Source organism: Rhodamnia argentea, chromosome 7, assembly GCF_020921035.1.
Source record: "Rhodamnia argentea isolate NSW1041297 chromosome 7, ASM2092103v1, whole genome shotgun sequence".
Lineage (NCBI taxonomy): Eukaryota > Viridiplantae > Streptophyta > Magnoliopsida > Myrtales > Myrtaceae > Rhodamnia > Rhodamnia argentea.
The window spans coordinates 13,175,308-13,194,626 of NC_063156.1; the positions used below are offsets into that span (position 1 = coordinate 13,175,308).

The 19,319-nt window shown below is 42.2% G+C and overlaps 1 protein-coding gene across 1 annotated transcript; it reads right to left on the reverse strand.

The window, feature by feature from the left end:
• Positions 1-350: 350 nt before the first annotated feature.
• On the reverse strand, positions 351-2,633 carry LOC115741880 (G-type lectin S-receptor-like serine/threonine-protein kinase SD2-5). Its single transcript, XM_030675895.2, has one exon. The coding sequence runs from the start codon at positions 2,631-2,633 to the stop codon at positions 351-353; it is 2,283 nt and encodes a 760-aa protein (XP_030531755.2).
• Positions 2,634-19,319: the final 16,686 nt, after the last annotated feature.

Below are 19,319 nucleotides of genomic sequence, written 5' to 3' on the forward strand. Positions count from 1 at the left end.
TCGGTACGTCTTGTTCCTTCATGCCGTGTGAATCCTGCATTTCCTTTGCATAAGAAGGGTCCTCGCCCAGAAAAAACAAATCACCTCACTTTAAGCACTTCAACTTAAAACACAATTGACTGTCTATGGAGATGCAATTCAACAACTAGAACGTACGTCAAATTCGTCTGAATTCACTATCCACAAAAAATAAGCAGACATGTATAGTTTCATAATAGGAAATGGTTTTTGTACTGTCGAGCACAACAAGAATATTATAGTGCAGTTCGGCAAATTGACAACAACACGGAATGATCAAAAACTTCAAATGACGCTACATAAGACAAATAGAAGTAACATTGCACACAAGATCACCGTGGAGTGGATAGAATTGATGGTAACACAGAAATTGTAGGGCCAAAATCAACATTCTTCTGACCAACCCTTGCATCAATATTCAAGGTGTGATGTGAAAACTCATAACCTAGGTCATCCGGAATTTGCATAACTCCATCCAACACCTTGATGACCATCAACATGGAAGGCCTTTTTGAAAAATCACCCTGTAAGCACCATGCAGCAAGTCTCATCATATTTACCATGTGGGGTCGATTTAGTTGCTGATCCTCACAAGTGTTCTCAACGATATCCAAAAGTCGCCCTTCTTCTGCCTTTCTCTTAAAAACATCAAGTAGGTACCTGTCTTCCTCATTTTGAGAGCTATCAAATACTTTTCTTCCGCAAACTATCTCCAGAACTACCACACCAAAGCTATAGACATCGACTTTTTCAGTAATTGTTGCACTCAGCCACTCCGGGGCCATATAGCTAGGAGTGCCCCTCACTGTAGTCTCCGCTTGGTTTTTGTCCCTATCAAGCATTTTAGACAAGCCAAAATCAGCAACTTTAGCATTAAAGTTTTCATCCAGAAGAATATTTTGAGGTTTAATGTCCATGTGAACTATCTTCCATCTGCATTCTTCGTGGAGATAATTTAGGCCCTTAACTATGTCATAAATTATCTTTCTCCTCTGTTTCCAGTCAAGCACGAATGACCCTTTCGATTTGTGAAAGATCCACCGATCCACAGAACCATTGGACATGTATTCATAGACTAGCAGCAGCCTTTGGAACTTCTCGGCGCAAATTCCAATGAGTCTCACCAAGTTGACATGATGAATGTTGCCAATAGTTTCGACCTCCACTAGAGAAGATTTTTTTATTTGGCGTGCCCTATCAAGGCGCTTTACCGCAACTTTTGTGCCGTCAGTCAGAGTACCTTCAAAAACAGAGCCAAAGCCTCCTTCACCGAGCTTCTTACTGAAACCCTTTGTAACGGCTAGTAAATCATCATAAGTGAACCTTGTAGGTAGCCCAGGCAGCTGCTCTGGGTAGTCCTCTTCAACTTCGTCGACTTCTTGCCTCCTAAGAGCTAGAATATTTTTGACCGCATAATGAATGGTCAAGACAATGAGTGACCCAACGCTGCAACTGAGTAATATTACCTTAAGAATGCTGGACTTTTTCCTATTTCCAAGAGAAGGTACTTCATTAGTGTTCTGTACTTTAATGAGAGCAATGGAATTGCTAGGAGTTTGTTCTAAGTATATAAGCGAAAATACTTGAGATAATAAGTAGCAAGAACCTGAATCATTTAGGAAAAAAGCTGTTGTGCATGAGCAGTTGCTGGCACAGGCCTTTCTGCAACTCTCCTTTTCTATATTTGCTAGATCTGGGGTAAGCTGCGGGTCTCTGTAATAGGTGAAGTAAGAAGTGTCATTAAGCTCCAAAAAGGTTTGAAACTGTGAAGCCTCGCAAGACAAAGGAACAGTTTCCACGCACCCAAGTTTAGGATCTCTAACACTCACGGGCTTAAAGTAGCTTTTCCCATCGCTTGATGTTGGACAACTACACTGCCTGTCCATATTACAAATTCCATATTTACCACAAACCATTGGATAATTACAATCCCCAAGCTCTGGTGTAAGAAGATCATCTCCTAAACCCCGCTCCGATCCATCCGGTTGATATGATCTCAAATGTCCATCGGATTCAAACTTGATGTACTGCGCAGATGCATCAAAACCAGAAAGCACAGACCCATTTCTTGTGGAATTCATGAACAATGCCAGATCTCCTTCAATAAATTCAATGTAGTTAGAGTCATGGCTTGTGTTAGGGAAATTTATCCAAACAGAGAAATACACCTGCGGAGGATCAGTCTCTATCTGGGCAAATAAACCGAGATGAGTCAGTGAAAGTGAAAGTAAACCGCCCGCCGAATTCGATGCGAAAGCACTCGGGGTCAATTTCCGCCCCACCTTCAATTTCTGCCCAAGGACAAGTGAGTCCGTAGGGCGATCGAAGGATTGCCACACTGTGGCGTTGTTCTTATCAAATAGCACGAGATTGCCAGAGTCTGTCAAGTTCATGCCTACAACAGACATACCCGTAGTGTTGGTTGACCAAGCCATAGACCCATCAACATCCGTCAAGACCAAATCTCCTTCCGCCGTAAGCTCCAGCGTGGCGTTGTCCCTAACTGGATTGTTTTGATTAGCAGACCACACCACTTGGTCGGTGGGAGCCATAAAAATGCCAAAAAAGCAAACTTTCCAGTAGGCAAGGAAGTAGAAGCCACATGTGAATTCCATGACGGAGCCACTGTGTCCTCTGTGAAGAATGGGCGAAATGGGAAAAAGAAAATCTAGCTGCGGACGATCATTAGCTGTCCATCTAGTAGAAAGGCCTGCAGTTGCATTGTAAGCTTGAGCATCGACTAAACCGGAAAAGAATGGCAGGAGAAGAAGGGAAAGGAAAGAGCAGAGACTCCACCATTTGAGCATGGAATTGGGATTAACAAAGAAAGCAGAGAGAGCAAGGAGGAGATGAGCAGAATGAAAATGAGAAACTGGAACTTGAGGTTAGAGGTGAGAGTGCAATAATTTTAAGCTCCATAGACAAGTCCAAGAAGTTAGGATTGTGAGATTAAGATATTCAGGACAAAATCCTCGTACACAATCGATGTAGATGCCTCCGATGTGCCAGCGCCGAGGGGGAGGAATATACAATATAATTCGAGAAAGGAAACAAAAGTGAAGATCGAAACTCGAAATAATTGTTGTTCTTACTTGTTGATATCGAAGAACCAGCATGATTTGAGTGAGCAAACAGCAACGAGCAACTCAAGAAGAAAAGCAGACGTCAGAGGATCATCACCAGCCTACTCTCTTTCACAATTAACAGAAAACACCCCCTTGCGCATGAACGTTGAAGGCATCAACCCATTCTCGTTAAACATTCAGATATCTATTTCCCAGATCACAATAATCTATTCGACCGAAGAAACAAATAAAGGTGAAGGATGAAATAATGGGCTCGTCGCCGGCTCAATAAATCAATAAAGGCCCAATGTAAAAATTTCAAGATCTTTGATAGAGATGACAGTTAAAAGGCTACATCTTTACTCAATAACTTTTATAAATGAGTATAGTCATATTAATAGAATATGAGAGACACAGACGAAATGATAATTTCTTTTTTTGTGACAACATACTAATACTAGAATATCCACAAATATATTTCAACACACCCCTCAACCTCTGCAATTCCGGGACAATTGTTTGGAAAGGCCACATTGAAATTTCATCAAAGGTTTAGGACTACATCGGGATAACTGAAATGTTTAGAACTACATTGAAATATGTACAATAGATTTAGAACTGAATTGGCAATTTTCTCGAAAGATATTAATAAAGGGCGAAATTATAAATGGATAGCAAATTCCTTCCGATTGAAGACAAGATAGATATACTCAATTTGCTTCATTTTGTCCGTGTTCCATAAGAGAAGCTGAAGAAGCCAAATTTAGTTACATGTATGTTGTAAAAAGTTACCCAACCATTTGAAAATAGGTAAGAAATTTGCCGACCATTAATTTGTTAAAAAGGGATAAGAAAGCTATACCCTCCAATTTTACACATGCTACATCCAGCACGGTTGCCGAACACTCGGGAATAGCTCCAAAAGCTTTGGCCCAAGCCTAGCAGCCAAGTTCCAGGCCCAAGTGCCAAGGATCCTGGGTCAAGCGCAGGGGACACAAGCCTAGTCATCGGGATTCTGTGCACGGGAGCAAGGGTTTCTTGAGCCCAACTGCTAAAAACTCAAGCACATGAGCTAGGGATTTGGGCCTAACCTGATGCAGCATGTTCCCGTATTCAAGTCGAGCACACTTAACCAAGAAGATCAACCCATATTCGAGAGCAACGAGCTTCTCTTTGACAAGTCCTTCACTAGCAAAAGTCTCATCTTTGACTTGTCATAAAGCCTTTGTCATTTTCCATACAACAAGATGCCTTGGAACACCCTCAAGCATGGGAAATATTGTACTTTTAATAGCCTCTAGTTGTTAAAATATGTCTCGAGTTTGAGCCCGAAGCGAAAATATAAAATTGCAGCGATAAATAAATGAATAAGGAAATTGTTTGTTGGGTGAGAATTAGCTTTGATAATTCTTGCATTGAGAATCCAAGATGGAAGACTTTAACGTGAAAAGATAATTGAAGAAAAAGATAAAGATAAAAAAAAGTTCCAATTTGAATATTCGTGGACATCGGGACTGCATGTTGTGGAATATCTATTAGGTGATATCTTGGAGATCTCCTTCTTGAAGTCGGCAAAGAAAAAAAAGAGATAAGTCCAAAAGTGAAGAAAACAACAAAAGGATAAGTCCAACCGTGGACTTGAATAGTTCGGTCAAACTTGGGTGTGAGTGTCATTGACCAATATGTGCAGAAAGACTTTTGCTGGCTTTGCTATATATAAAAGCAACGAACGACGCGGATGGTAAGGGTTTCCGAACGCACGAAGTCTTGAAGCGCCGGTTTATGATCGAGTGCTTGGCAAGGATTTTCTTTGTGAGTTTTGTTCGCAGAATTGCATCAAGAATTCAAGTGCCGAAGCCGATTAAATCTTGAGATTAGATTTGTGTAATTCCTTTGCGAGATTGAGAGATTATTTCGTTAGGAATTGGGGGCTAAGCACTATGTACGTTCTTGAAAGTAATTGGGGCTGAGAAACACCGAGAGTGTTTGAATGACTCGAGTGTGGTTACGTAATCTCCGTGTACCGCTCATTCTATAGTGGAATTCGTTGCTGCTCTCCCCATAGTCGTGGGTCTCTAAGACCGAACCATGTACATATAGTATCCGATTTATTTTCTTGTTCTGTCTATTTTATCGTTCGATCGCTTGTTCCGCGCAACACTAGTTCCTAAGCGCTTCTAGTTTCTATGAACTATAATGTTGTCTAGTTTCTAGATTAGACTTTAGTCTTTTGCCCTTTCTTTTGTTTTTCTATAAAAGGCCATCAAGATTATGTAGAAAGGCGGGCAAATTTGATAAATTAAAATTACAATGTGCTTTTCCTTGAACCTTGAAGAGTTCATACCTTTGAAAATTTAGAAGAGTTGTCACTCTATCCTAGAAGAGTCGGAGCTTTTCAAAGTCTACATCTTTGAAGAGTTGTAGCCATTAATCTATAGAATTGATGCCCTATCGACTTTCTTGGAGGCCTGGAAGAGCAACCATTGAAGTTTCTATCCTTTTTCTTATTCTATTCATTCACGAACCATCCCCTTTATCCCCTCATCAACACTTCTACAATGCTTATCTTAGAATACTCAAAACATTTGTAAATTTATGAGCCCTCAAATATTGGCATTGGAATTAGGTCATTCCAATATGTATCAACAGAGCTACATCCATTTTCCCACGATCGCGCGGAACTAAAATTTCTTCTCATTTCGTGACGGAGTTTCTTTGCTCATAAGCCACTCTCCCGATCCTATTGTGTCAATAGTCATATAGAGACATCATCATTTTGTATCAAAGCTTTGGAAAAGAGGATAGTGTCTCCAAGACAAGCAAGATGTCAAGGTGGCGGAACCATTCCATTGAACGAAGTGCACACGCTTGGTGAGAATTTGTAACAACATATACAACAACTAATTGATGACTTGACTTGAGAAATTCGGTGTCTGAGGGCTTAGACAAACAACCCTCCACCCCGTTCTAGATTTGGAGACTCCAATGGTGGTTCTTCTACTTCGAAAAGTGTTCAATCTTTTTTTCGGAGGAGGAATGCTCCATATTGCGCACGAGAAGTTTGTGAACCGGATTGGGAAAAGGAAATCCAGAGAAATGTTCTAGAATTTTCAGGTACTAATTCTGCCGGTGAAATTTTCGATTGGTTGACACTTGTAAATGAAGTTTTTGAGCATAGGAATGTCCTGGATGATAGCCAAGCAATCCGATTCTGAGGCAAGGCCATAGCTTAATGGAGATGTGAGAAGCAAACTCGCCAATATGTTGACAAGGCTCCAATAACCTCATGGAGAAAAATGGAGGACAAGATCCACAAACATTTCCTTCCCAAAGGATACAAGAGAGAGCTATGCTAAAGGTACCAAAATCCGAGATTAGGTACGTGTATGGTGGACCAATACACCAATGAGTTCCATGAGTTGGTGATTCACAACAACATCCAAGATCCGAAAGAGCTTCTTTTGAATGCTGTTCAACTTCATATCCAAGATGCCTTGGAAGTACTTGACATTTGGGAATTGGGAGATGCACAACAGTGGTACTCAAATTAGAGCGTTTTTGCTCTAAGAGGTAGCAGCTTTCTACCATGCCCAATCGAGCAACTAGGAGTACCACTGGCACCGTCAAATTTACTGAAGCTACAGCACAACTTGCTAGTAAGCTTTCTACTCCTCCAAATATTACAAAACAACCATCTACTAGTAGTATGCATTGCTATTCTTGTGGGGAGCTAGGTCATCGTGCTAGCAATTGTCAAGCCAATAAGAAGCAAACAATCGGTAAGGCTTTCTTAATGGATAATGAGTCTAGTGAGGATACGAATGAGTAATTCGAAGGAGAATTGAAAGATGATGAAGTTGTTGCGGATGATGAACAAATGGTACATGACAATTCCGACAAGCTTCTCATTGTGAGAAAGATATTCCTCACTCCTAGAGATAGTTCTGGAGATAGGTGGCTACACACCAATATTTTTTATTTGGCTTGCACCATTTCGGGTAAGTTACGTCAATTAATTATTGACTCTGGTTCTTGTGAAAATTTATTTACGAAGTAGCAGCAAGCAAGCTGAAATTGAAGGTGAATGCGCACCCCATGTGTCATGCCCTGTTTCCCGGGCCCGCAACAACCCTACCAAGTCGCCTCAGGCCATAAAAGGACGACGTCCCAGGCACGTCATCGACCCATTATTTTTATCTTTTAATTAACGCAAGCGGAACGTATAATTCCCAAACAATAAATCAAATAATAGGGATAGAAAAGTAGGGTAACGATAACATCAAATAATTTAGCAACAACTTTTTATTTATTTTATAGATACTTCTTAACCCTCAAGAGTCATAATAATATCTACAAGCCCACTCTCTAGGGCGCCTCCACGTGACCAACAAAAAATATAGGGGTCGTCGGGGTTAACTCGTATCTACAACAACTAGAGGGGCTATCCTCACCCTCCCAGGTCATAACAAAAAGGTCGTATCAAAAAGTTTCTACGGTCACACTCAAGAGTGGAAACCCAGCGGGGATCCAGGGGCAGAGTCCCCGGAATCCACATCACTATCCGGATCCTCAACCTCCCCGTCTAGAGTATCTAGATCCATAGGGTCCCATGTCTAGCTCGGGGGCGCAGAAGGTGGTTCATCAAATCCTCGGAGCGGCCCATATAAAATATCACTATCTCGGAGGAACCAGGCTTTAAAAATGTGAGGTACCGAAAAGCCTAGCCCCTCATCGACCCGGATGGTCGTAATATGGTGCTCCCAAATCGGGTCGGACCCGGGAACAGGGAGATGAGTAACGTCGTAGGACTAGTCTACTGGGACTCCAAACCTCACCGGGTGTACTAACGGCATCATGGTCTTGAAAATATTTAACAACAACGGATGAGATATAAAATCTGCGTGAGTCAACGCCTAAGTCCGAATAGGACACTGACTCACTCAAGGCATCCTATACATACAAAGCAATATCAATGGCAAAGCAATAGCATGCAACTCGCATCATACTGTAATGATTAGGCATAATATCACATCGAATTATCAATCACATGCAATCTTACCCCACCTTGGCCCACACATGAATAGTTCATAAAACATGCTATCAATTGCATAAAGCCAAGGCATATAACCAGAGCACTCATCACAATTTACATACGCAATGCACCACATGTGTTCCAATTATTAATGACCGATCCCGATCTAGCAAAACCATGCTCTTCCGCGAGAACCGGGCTTCGTCCCATTCCTTCGGCGACGGCGACCGACAAGCCATGTGGTTCCAAGTACCCTCGGCATGGACTAACAATCGGACATTCCTGTAAGGAGCGTCGGCCTGTCACAAGTTGCGACCCGTATCCGATAAATCATGTGGTTCCAAGTACCCTCGGCACAAACTTACCAGGCTCGAACCCTCATACCCGGGGGTCGACTTCGCCCTCACGTACACGAAAAGACGGTATCCATTATGTGACCACATGAGCACGACATGCAACCAGCAAAATTTATATTTTTGCATTTAATTCAAATGAATCCACAAACGCTCGTGCTCAAAATTTGGCTCAAGGCCATTTTTATGCTCAAAATTCTGGTTCACATGCGATCACATATACACGTATATTATTCACCAAATTTTGCATTTATAACTTGAATAACCAATCATCAAATGCACATAAGTCATAATATTCCACAATCATCAAATAACCACCCAATGATACCATAATCACCCAATATTAATAATCGCATAGTAATAATTAATTAACGTAATTAACTATTCTTATTACACTAAAATTAATCCGACGCGATTAATTAATCCACATTCCAGTTAATATTACCAACATATTTAGCGAACTCAATTTCGGATAAATAATTTGATCACAGACAATTAAATTATCCGACCCCAACTAAATAATCTAATTAGCCGTTAATAATATTAACTCTATCCTTAAACGCGGTTAACGCCCTATTCAGAGTTTAGGGGTTAACTCACAACTCCCGCTTTTGACGTCGGGTCGGGCACGAGGCGGCGCAAGCATGAATTTAAATCCGCGTTTAGGTTTGCGGCAATCAACGGAACTCGCACTTCGGGTCCTTGGATTGGCGCGTCGTCGGTCCGAGTCGGTTCAAGTTCACGAGTCGGCCTCGGTTCGGGTCGGGTTAGCGTCGGTCTTGCGAGTTCTTGTTCATGGCAAGGGCGTCGGCAACGTAACAGGAGGTGGCGGTGGCTGTGGTCTCGAGTTTTGGGGGTTTCCGGCGACGGGCTTTGCTGAATGAGGTGCGTCTAGCCGGTTGGGGTGGTGGTCGGGGCTAGAGCACGGCGGTGACAAGCCGCGTTGGCTCGCAGCTCCATGAACGAGAGAGCGATGCCCGAGAGAAATCTCGCCCGGGGCGTACGGGACTAGCCACGGGACGAGCTAGGGTGGTCAAACGGACGTCCGAGTCGGAGAACAATTGGGGGTTGTCGGGGTAGGGCGTGGCGGCGTAAGCCACGTTGGCCCTCGGGTCCCGGAGTCCCGACGATTACGTGGTGGCGTGGCAACAGTATAGGGCTTGAGAAAAGCGGTCGTGCGGTGGTGCGACGGCGAACAAAGGTGGAGGCAAGGTGATGGTAGCGGTGAAGTTGATCGTCGCACGGTGAGGCTAGCTCGCGTGAGTTGCGGGTAAATAAAATAAGTAGTCAAAGTTGCAAGTTGAAGAAGACGAAAAAGAAGAAGAAGATGATGTGCAGGTACGGGATTGTTGTAGTGCAAAGGAAGGCTTAAAGAGAGAGAGTATTAGAGAGAGAGATGGGTCACGTGGGTCTACAAGAACTTGGGCTGCAAGTTGTGGTGAGGTCAACCTTGCTGACATAGGAAAAAGGGGAAAAGAATCAGATGGAAAAAAGTGACGTGCGGCCAATTAGGGGAGAGTGTGGTTGAAGTACAACTAGAAAAGGATGGGGGTAAAATTCGGTTAGGATAAAAAAAACAATGATAATGGGTCCACTTCTATCTTCCGCACATCTCACGTAATGACTTAGCCAAATAAAACTAACAAAATCCTAAAATAACACAAGATAATATATATATATATAAATGGAGTCCACGGAAAAAACCAAATTCAAGTCACACCCATAAATAACTTCGTTCTTTACCCATAAATACTAGGAAAAAATGTAACTTTGACAAATGGATATCGGACGTCATTTGATTCGATCGTCTAAGAGCAAAAATGGTATTTTTCCTTTTAGGGTTCGGACGAGGCCAAAATAACACGCGACAAGTATCGATTTTACGAGTCAAAATTTGACGATTCAAACTTGACTTTTTTCGACAACTACTTCGGGATAGCCAATCATCGACTATTAAAACCTCAAGATCAAATTTCACTTTACACACTAGAATTTGAAATTTTCTTTTAGTCAACTAAATTTCGGGACGTCACACCATGCCTTACAAAATGTTATGGTTGAAGAAAGGTACCGAGGTAACCATTTCTAAAAGATGCCTTGTCAATCTTTCCGTTGATTCTATCTATTTTGACAAGATATGGTGCGATGTACTACCTATGAATGCTAGTCACAGTACTCTTGGTCGATCGTGGCAATTTGATAGAAGGACTATCAATGATGGCTTCCATAATACATACTCTTTTGAATATGATGGAAAGAAGATTACTTTGGCGCATAGTAAGGAACCTTTCAAGACGCTTTTATTTGAGAATTCCTTATCCTCTACTTTGCTCACAATGAAAAATGTAAAGGGTGACATGAAAGAGGTTAATATTACGTATGTATTGCTTAATAAAATAGGTGCGAAAAATATGATCGAATCTCCCATATCACATCAAGCTTAACCTATTATGGAAGAGTTTAAAGATGTCTTTCTAGTGGACTTACCACTCGGTCTCCTTTCGATGAGAGACATTCATCATCAAATGGAGTTGATGCCGGAGCTTCACCCCTAATCTATCTCATTAGCGAATGAGTCTGGCTGAACATGAAGAATTGCCGTGGCAAGTTATGGAACTCTTGAGCATAGGTTTCATACATGAAAGCCTTAGCTCGTGTGTCGTTTCAGCTCTTTTGGTGCCTAAGAAAAATGGCACTTGGAGGATGTGTGTTGAAAGTAGAGCGATCAACAAGATCACCATAAAGTATCAATGTCCTATTCCTCATCTTGATGATCTTTTGGATCGACTTTCTTATGCAATCATTTTCTTAAAGCTGTATTTGAAGAGCGGATATCATCTAATTATTATCAAGCTTGTAGATGAATGGAAGACCACATTCAAAAACCAAAGATGGATTGTTTGGGTGGCTAGTCATGCCATTTGGATTATCTAATGCACCATCCACTTTGATCTTATCTTTGAGGTGTATTATGATGCATCGGGTATTGGAATAGGAGGAGTCCTAAGTTAAGGAGGTCGACCCATTGCCTTATTTAGTGAGAAATTGAATGGTACAAAACTTTGTTATAGCACTTACGATATGGAATTTTATGCACTATTCCACACACTTGAGCATTGGAGGCAATATCTTATTCAACGGGACTTTATTTTGTACACCGACCATAAAGCTCTCAAGTATATTTCAGGGTAGCACAACCTCAAATCCAAGCGTGGAAAATGGGCTGAATATATTCAGAAATTCACATTCATTATTAAGCATAAAGCCATAGTTCAAAATGAAGTTACCGATGCTCTTAGTCGTAAAGAAGAGGTTACTCCATACTATGCGTTGTACTGTTCATGGATTCGACTCTTTTCGTGAGTTGTATCAAGAACATCCTTTTTTCCCCAAGACCATTTTCGATGCACGGGATTAGAAGTTTGCTTATTTTACTTTATATGATGGCTTCCTTTTCAAAGGAAATCGTTTATGTGTGCTGAATCGTTCTCCATGATGGACATTTTGGATGAAACAAGACTATACAACTTGTTTCAGCCAAATATTTTTGGCCCCATTTGAAACATGACGTGCATTACATGTGAACAAGGTATCGACGTAGCCAAATCGGAAAGGGACAAGCTACTAATGATGATCTCTCTTGTTGATATAGCAAGCCCCTTGGAAGGATATCTCTATGGACTTTGTCCTTGGACTACCACGAACACTTAGAGGTATAGATTCAATCTTTGTGGTTGTTAATAGGTTTTCAAAAATGGCACACTTTATTCCTTGTCACAAAAGTATGAATGCCTCATGGATTGCCTTGTTATTCTTCAAGGAAAAAGTACACTAGAAGTGTCATAACTTTTGTACGGCATTCACTTGAGTGCCATAACTTTCAAAACGTTCACTTAAATGCCATAACTTTCAAAAATCGTTCACTTGAGTGCCATGTTGACGTGGCGGCTGAAAAAAGCGACGTGGCGGCTAGAAAGGCGACGTGGTACGCTGGAAAAGTAAGCGTAACACGCTGGAAAAGTTCTTGTAGCACTCAAGTGAACGATTTTGCTCCGACATAGCACTCAAGTGAACGATTTTTGAAAGTTATGACACTTAAGTGAACGATTTGAAAGTTATGGCACTCAAGTGAACGCCGTATACAAGTTATGGCATTTCTAGTGTACTTTTCCCTATTCTTCAAAGAAGTCTACAAATTACATGGCATTTCTAAGACTATGATTTCCAATTGAGATACCAAGTTTCTTAGTCACTTTTGGCGACAACAATGGAGGAATATTGGTACTAAGTTATGATATAATCTTGTTTCACCCATAAACGGATGGACAAATTGAAGCCGTCAATCGTTCCTTGAAAAATTTGTTAAGGACTTTGATTAGAGATAACCCGGATGTTGGGAAACACGGTTGTCACTTGGAGAATTTGCATCTAATTGTTCGGCGAGCCGTACCACTAGATATAGTCCTTTTCTGATTGTGTATGGACGACAACCAAAGACCGTTCTTGATCTTGTACCCATTCCTTTTGATGAAAAGCCAATAGATAAGGTGGATGATATTGTGTCTTATATGAGGTCGGTCCATGAAAATGTGCGTCGGAAGTTGGAGAGCAAAGATGGATCCTATAAAAAGGATATCGGTAAGACGCAATGTGAAATTATCTTTAAGCTTGGAGATTTTGTTTGGACTTATTTGCCACCGGAGCATCATCTCCCTGGACCTACAACAAACTTAGAGACCGAAAGCTTGGTCCACTTGAAGTTCTTGCACGCATCAATCCTAATGCTTATTGACTAAAGCTTCCTTCCCATATGAAGATACATGATGTGTTCAATGTTTGACACTTAACACCTTATGTGGGTGATTCTTCCCATAATGATGATTCGAATTCGAGATAAATTCTTATAAATAAGGCGAGAATGATGCAGCACATTCTCATATTCAAGTCGAGCATGCTCAACCATGAAGATCAACTCGTATCTAAGCGCAATGAGCCTCTCATCGACAAGTCCTTCACCAGCAAGAGTCTCATATTTGACTTTGTCATAGAGCCTTTGTTATTTACCATACAACAAGATGCCTTGGAACAACCTCAAGCGTGGAAAATATTGTACTTTTAATAGCCTCTAGTTCCAAAGCGCTTCAAGTTTCTATGAACGTTAATGCTTTCTAGTTTCTAGTTTAGACTTTAGTCATTTTCCCTTTCTTTTGTTTTGCTATAAAAGGCCATCAAGTTTATGTAGAAAGGCATATGAGTTTGATTAATGAAAATTATATTGTGCATTTCCTTGAACCTTGAAGAGTTCATACCTCTGGAAATCTAGAAGTGTTTTCAATCTATCCTAGAAGAGTCCAAGCTTTTCAAAGTCTGCATCCTTGAAGAGCTGCGGCCATCATTCTAGAAGAATTGACGCCCTATTGACTTCCTTGGAGGCCTGGAAGAGCAACCATTGAAATTTCTATCCCTTTTCTTATTTTGTTCATTCACGAACCGTCCCATTTATCCCCTCATCAACACTTCTACAGTGGTTATCTCGGAAATCTTAAAACATGAAAATTGTAGATCTACGAGACCTCAAACTATTGGCATTGGAATTAGGTCATACCGATGTATATCGATATAGCTATATCCATTTTCTCGAGATTGCGCAGAACTGAAATTTCTACTAATTTCGTGATGGAGTTTTTGTGCTCATAAGTTACTCTTCCGATCCTTTTATGTTAGCACTCATACCTAGATTGCATCACAACCTCAATGGACTCAGTAGTTGAGGAGCCAAGTGTGGGCATTGGGATACCACGCCTAGCCTTTGTGGGCCCAGGCACGGTCATAGGGTTCTTATACTGAAGTGTCTAAGTCTAGTCATGGGAAAAGTACACTAGAAGTGGCATAACTTATGTACGGCGTTCACTTGAGTGCCATAACTTTCAAAACATTCACTTAAGTGCCATAATTTTTAAAAATCGTACATTTGAGTGCTACGTCGGAGCAAAATCGTTCACTTGAGTGCTACAATAATTTTTCCGGCGTGCCACGTCGGCTTTCCGGCGTGTTACAGTAACTTTTCCGGCATGCCACATCAACTTTCCGGCTGCCACGTCGGTTTTTCCGGCGTCCACGTCAACATGGCACTCAAGTGAACGATTTTTGAAAGTTATGGCACTTAAGTGAACGTTTTGAAAGTTATGACCCTCAAGTGAACACCGTACAAAAGTTATAACACTTCTAGTGTACTTTTCCCGTCTAGTCATATTTTGAAAAAAGATTTTTGATTTTTAAAAGATGGAATTATTTTCTCTAATTTAAGTATAAGTTTTTCATTGATTGGAAAAAGTTCTCCATTTGACTCATTTTCCTTGGCTATCCAAACATTTGAAAAATAAGAAAAATATCTTCGGACAGTAAATTTCTCATGAAACAAACTAAAATCATGCTCTTAGCATTCTAAAGACTTCCACGGATGAAAAAAAAAAAAAACAAGGTAGTCATGCATTGCAAGGCTTTCCAACTAGTGAATCTTGAAAAAAGCACTTTCAAAAAAATATTTAGCAGTTTTAAAGCTTGTCCATGGTCTTCTGTCTGTGTAGCTCATTCATGGTTGAATTCTTTCAAATAGTGTTTCAACGATTTTGTCTGTGTTTTAACGAAGTTGACATCCGCATCTCTTCTATTATCACAACGGCGCGTCAGGCTATCATTTTGTGGTTGGCTAGATCCGGAGCATTGGTCGTGAGTGAAGACGGCTCCCATGCCATATTTGAAGGCACCGACCATGGATGATGGGTTCATCCATGGAAGCCTCTTTGCTTCATCCACACTACGGTACCTCTTGAAGAATCCAATAAAGGGAAAGCTTTTTTGCTTCATGTGTAAACATCCCACAATATCCATGCAAACTTCTCGGCTTCATCATTACTCATCCAGATCCGGCCTCATCGATGGTCATAAGCCTTACATGTCCATGACTCGCGAGGTGGCTCTCCATAGGTCTATCGATCCAGTTCGTGGTGGATGGCCGGCAATTGGCAAGCAGAGGAAGACCAAGAGGGCAAATGGATGAGGCAAAAATAGAGAGAAAAGTTTGATTATCGGGCTCGGTTTGTGTCATGCCCCGCATCCATCGGGCACGCCAACATCCCTTCTCGGTTGTTAAGTTGTAGCAACCTAGGTATGTCGCAAACCCATTTATTTTTGTCTTTCAATTAAGTGCATGTAGAAACGATAAACTTCCCCAAACAAACATAAGCGTAGAGATAGTCAGAAGGAAACCAACAGTCAGCAAACAGCAAAAGCTCATTTTATTTAATTACCGTTAACCCCGGGAGGATTACAATATATACGGGCCTATCACGGGGCCGCTCCCTAGCAAACCACACGTACAAAAAGGGGTGGGGTGGTTGGGTTAACCTAATTTCACTACAAAAGGGCAGCCCAAAAAGATAAGCACCCAATGTCTATCACTACGACTAACCATAACTCGGGGGAGGCTTCGGGTCGGACTCCTCTTTGTCCGCATCGAATACCATGCTATTCGGATCGGTCTCCGGATCGCAAACAGCTCCGTCCAAAGGGTCGATGAAACATCCTGGTCCCACATGGCTTAAAGAGTAGACCTTGAGATGGTTTATGTGACATCCTTGTCCCACATGGCTTAGGGAGTGGATTTTGGGATGGTTTATATGGCATTGGACCTTCTAAACTTGCAAGACGCGTTTTTCGAGGGTTGTAAGGGCGACCATTGGAAGAACAAAATCGTGAGGAGTTGGCGAGCCTTGTGCTGCACTCCAAACAGACAATATCTTGTAAGTAGGCGGCAGAAGCGTAATGGGCCAGGCCGTTACGGTTGATATCAGAGCCAACTCCCGACAGCATGTATGGACCGCAGTGGGCGCTCGCTGGTACCGTTGAGGGCACAGCTGGGACGCTGTATCGTTAAGGGGAGAGTATGTGACATCTTTGTCTCATATGGCTTAGGGAGTGAATCTTGGGATGGTTTATATGGCATTGGACCTTCTAAACTTGCAAGACGCGTTTTTCAAGGGTTGTATGCGCGACCCTCGGAGGAACAAAACCGCGAGGAGTTGGCGAGCCTTGTGCTGCACTCCAAAACGGACAATATCTTGCAAGTGGGGCGATAAAAGCGTAGTGGGCCCAGGCCATTACATTTAATATCAGAGCCAACTCCCGACAGCATGTATGGACCGCAGTGGGCGCTCGCGGGTATCGGCGAGGGCACGGCAGGGACGCTATATCGCTAAAGGGGGGGAAGTATGTGACATCCTTATCCCATATGGCTTAGGGAGTGGATCTTGGAATGGTTTATATGGCCTTGGACCTTCTAAACTTGCAAGACATGTTTTTCGGAGGTTGTATGGGTGACCCTCAAAGGAACAAAATCATGAGGAGTTGGCGAGCCTTGTGCTGCACTCCAAAACGGACAATATCTTACAAGTGGTGCAGCGAAGGCGTAGTGGGCCCGGGCCGTTACGGTTTATATGGCCTTGATCCTCCTAAACTTGCGAGACGCGTTTTTCGGGGGGATGTATAGGCGGCCCTCGAAGGAACAAAACCGTGAGGAGTTGGCAAGCATTGTGCTGTACTCCAAAGCGGACAATATCTTGCAAGTGGTGCAGCAGAAGCATAGTGGGCCCGGGCCGTTACGGTTAGTATCAGAGCCAACTCCCGATAGCATGTGTGGACCGTAGTGGGAGCTCGCTGGTATCGTTGAGGGTACAGCGGGGATGATGTGCCACTAAGGGGGGAGTATGTGACATCCTTGCTCCACATGGCTTAGGGAGTAGACCTTGGGATAGTTTATATGGCCTTGGTCCTCCTAAACTTGCAAGACGCGTTTTCCGTGAGAGTGTATGGGTGGCCCTCGGAGGAACAAAATCGTGAGGAGTTGGCAAATCTTGTGCTGCACTCCAAAGCGGACAATATCTTGCAAGTGGTGCAACAGAAGCGTAGTGGGCCCGGGCCGTTACAGTTGAGATTCATAGGGTCCCAAACCTCAACTCCGGTACCACCGGTAGGGGGTTCGTCGAAACCTCAAACGGGACCATACAAGTCATCCTATTCCCTAAGGAACCAAGCTAAAAACTCATGCGATTGCTACATCTCAAACCCTTAATCAACCCGGACGATTGTCGAATGCTTCTAATACTACCTATTTTGTCCCACCGAATATTCCACCACTATTGTACCTATGTCCATGGGCACACCAAAACGCGTAAGCAAAGGTGGTCGATTCATACTCGGGGATCTGAAATTATTTAAACAACAACAATGAGATAAAACTCAGCAAGTTAATGACCTAAACCTTGATTAGGAGGTTAACTCAGCTCGAATGCATCTAGAACCCGTAATGCAGCACAATATACACTAGTATGCCAACACACAATCATAGGCAACCTTACTTTGCCTTGGCACGCGCTTGCACATTACAAACCATTGTATACAATGTAATGCAATAAATAAATAACATAATCAAAATACTTGTCAACCTTCTCATGCACAGTGCACTTAAGTGTGTTCTAATTATTATGGCCACTCGGGCACACCGGTCCTCATACGGGGGCCTTCTGGCTCTACCGGACATTTATTCATTCAATCAATTATGGCCGATCGAGGGCACGCTGTAACGCCCCCGACCCAATTCCAATGGTACACCAGTACATGAGTGGCGCCAATTAGGAACTGGAGCCGATCTAGGCCATGAGGCCTAAGCGTCGACGGGTGAGGTCTTTTGACGTCCCAAGTGCGTCGACCTCAATTCGTCCCACCATTTTCTTGAATATACTTAAACAAGTTATGATTCTTCTTATTTATTTAGTCAAACTACACTTATGGCAATACATGAGCAAACATACCATTTTATTTGCATAACATCTATTTCATTTACATCATTTCATTAATACATGCTTCTATTTTTATCTTACAAGTCTACATATAGAGCGAGGGTATTCCTAGCGCCTCTAATGGTGTATACAGCAAAATTTCGGCCTTCCTTGCATTGATTCCTCCTTTATCAAATGAAAAGTTGGCTCCTTGATCTCTCCTACATGCCATGCGGTCGTCCACCATTATGGAAGCCCGGTGGTCCATCAAAGTTCCTAAGCGGGCCGACAAGGTCTCCTCCTCCAAGGATCGTGTACCACACCACATAATGATGAGGGACCAAATGATTGAGCTCCTCATTCACATAGACGGTGGTAAGATAGCGGCGGAGAGTAGCATTCTACTCTATATCTATGATCCGTATGGGTGATTTCAATCAACATGACAAGACCAAAGCGAAATGGCGGATTAGAAGCCATAATACTAGTTTGAAAACATAAAGAGTGAGAACACGTCTCAATAAGTACAAATTCTAAACTATTGAAATGAAGTTAGCTATTATTGAAACATAAGAATCAAGCAAGGACAATAAGCTTAACATCAAACCATTCGGCCATATAGATCACCATAGGCAAGCATGCAACTTTTCCATCATGTCATATACATCCCGCGCTTTTCGTTGGCCCACCCGTCCATTCTTGGACAAGGCATCTTGGTGTACACTTTCGATATACTAAGGCATCCTATAAATCAACCCGAACATGACTCGAACATGTGCTTCTGTCGTTCTAATCAATTCGTCCCATACCAAATTTCATAGTCGGGATGCATGTACTCGCCCATGAACGAGGCATATCATGTCATGTACTATAAACTTACCGTCATAGATAGTAAGGCATGAAAAGACCATGCAAGCTATGATTCTCCTATGCAAGACACTTAGATTGATACTTGCCTTCGCCCTGGCAGAAGTTTAGAACAATTTACTTATATATCTTGTTGACAAGAACGTAT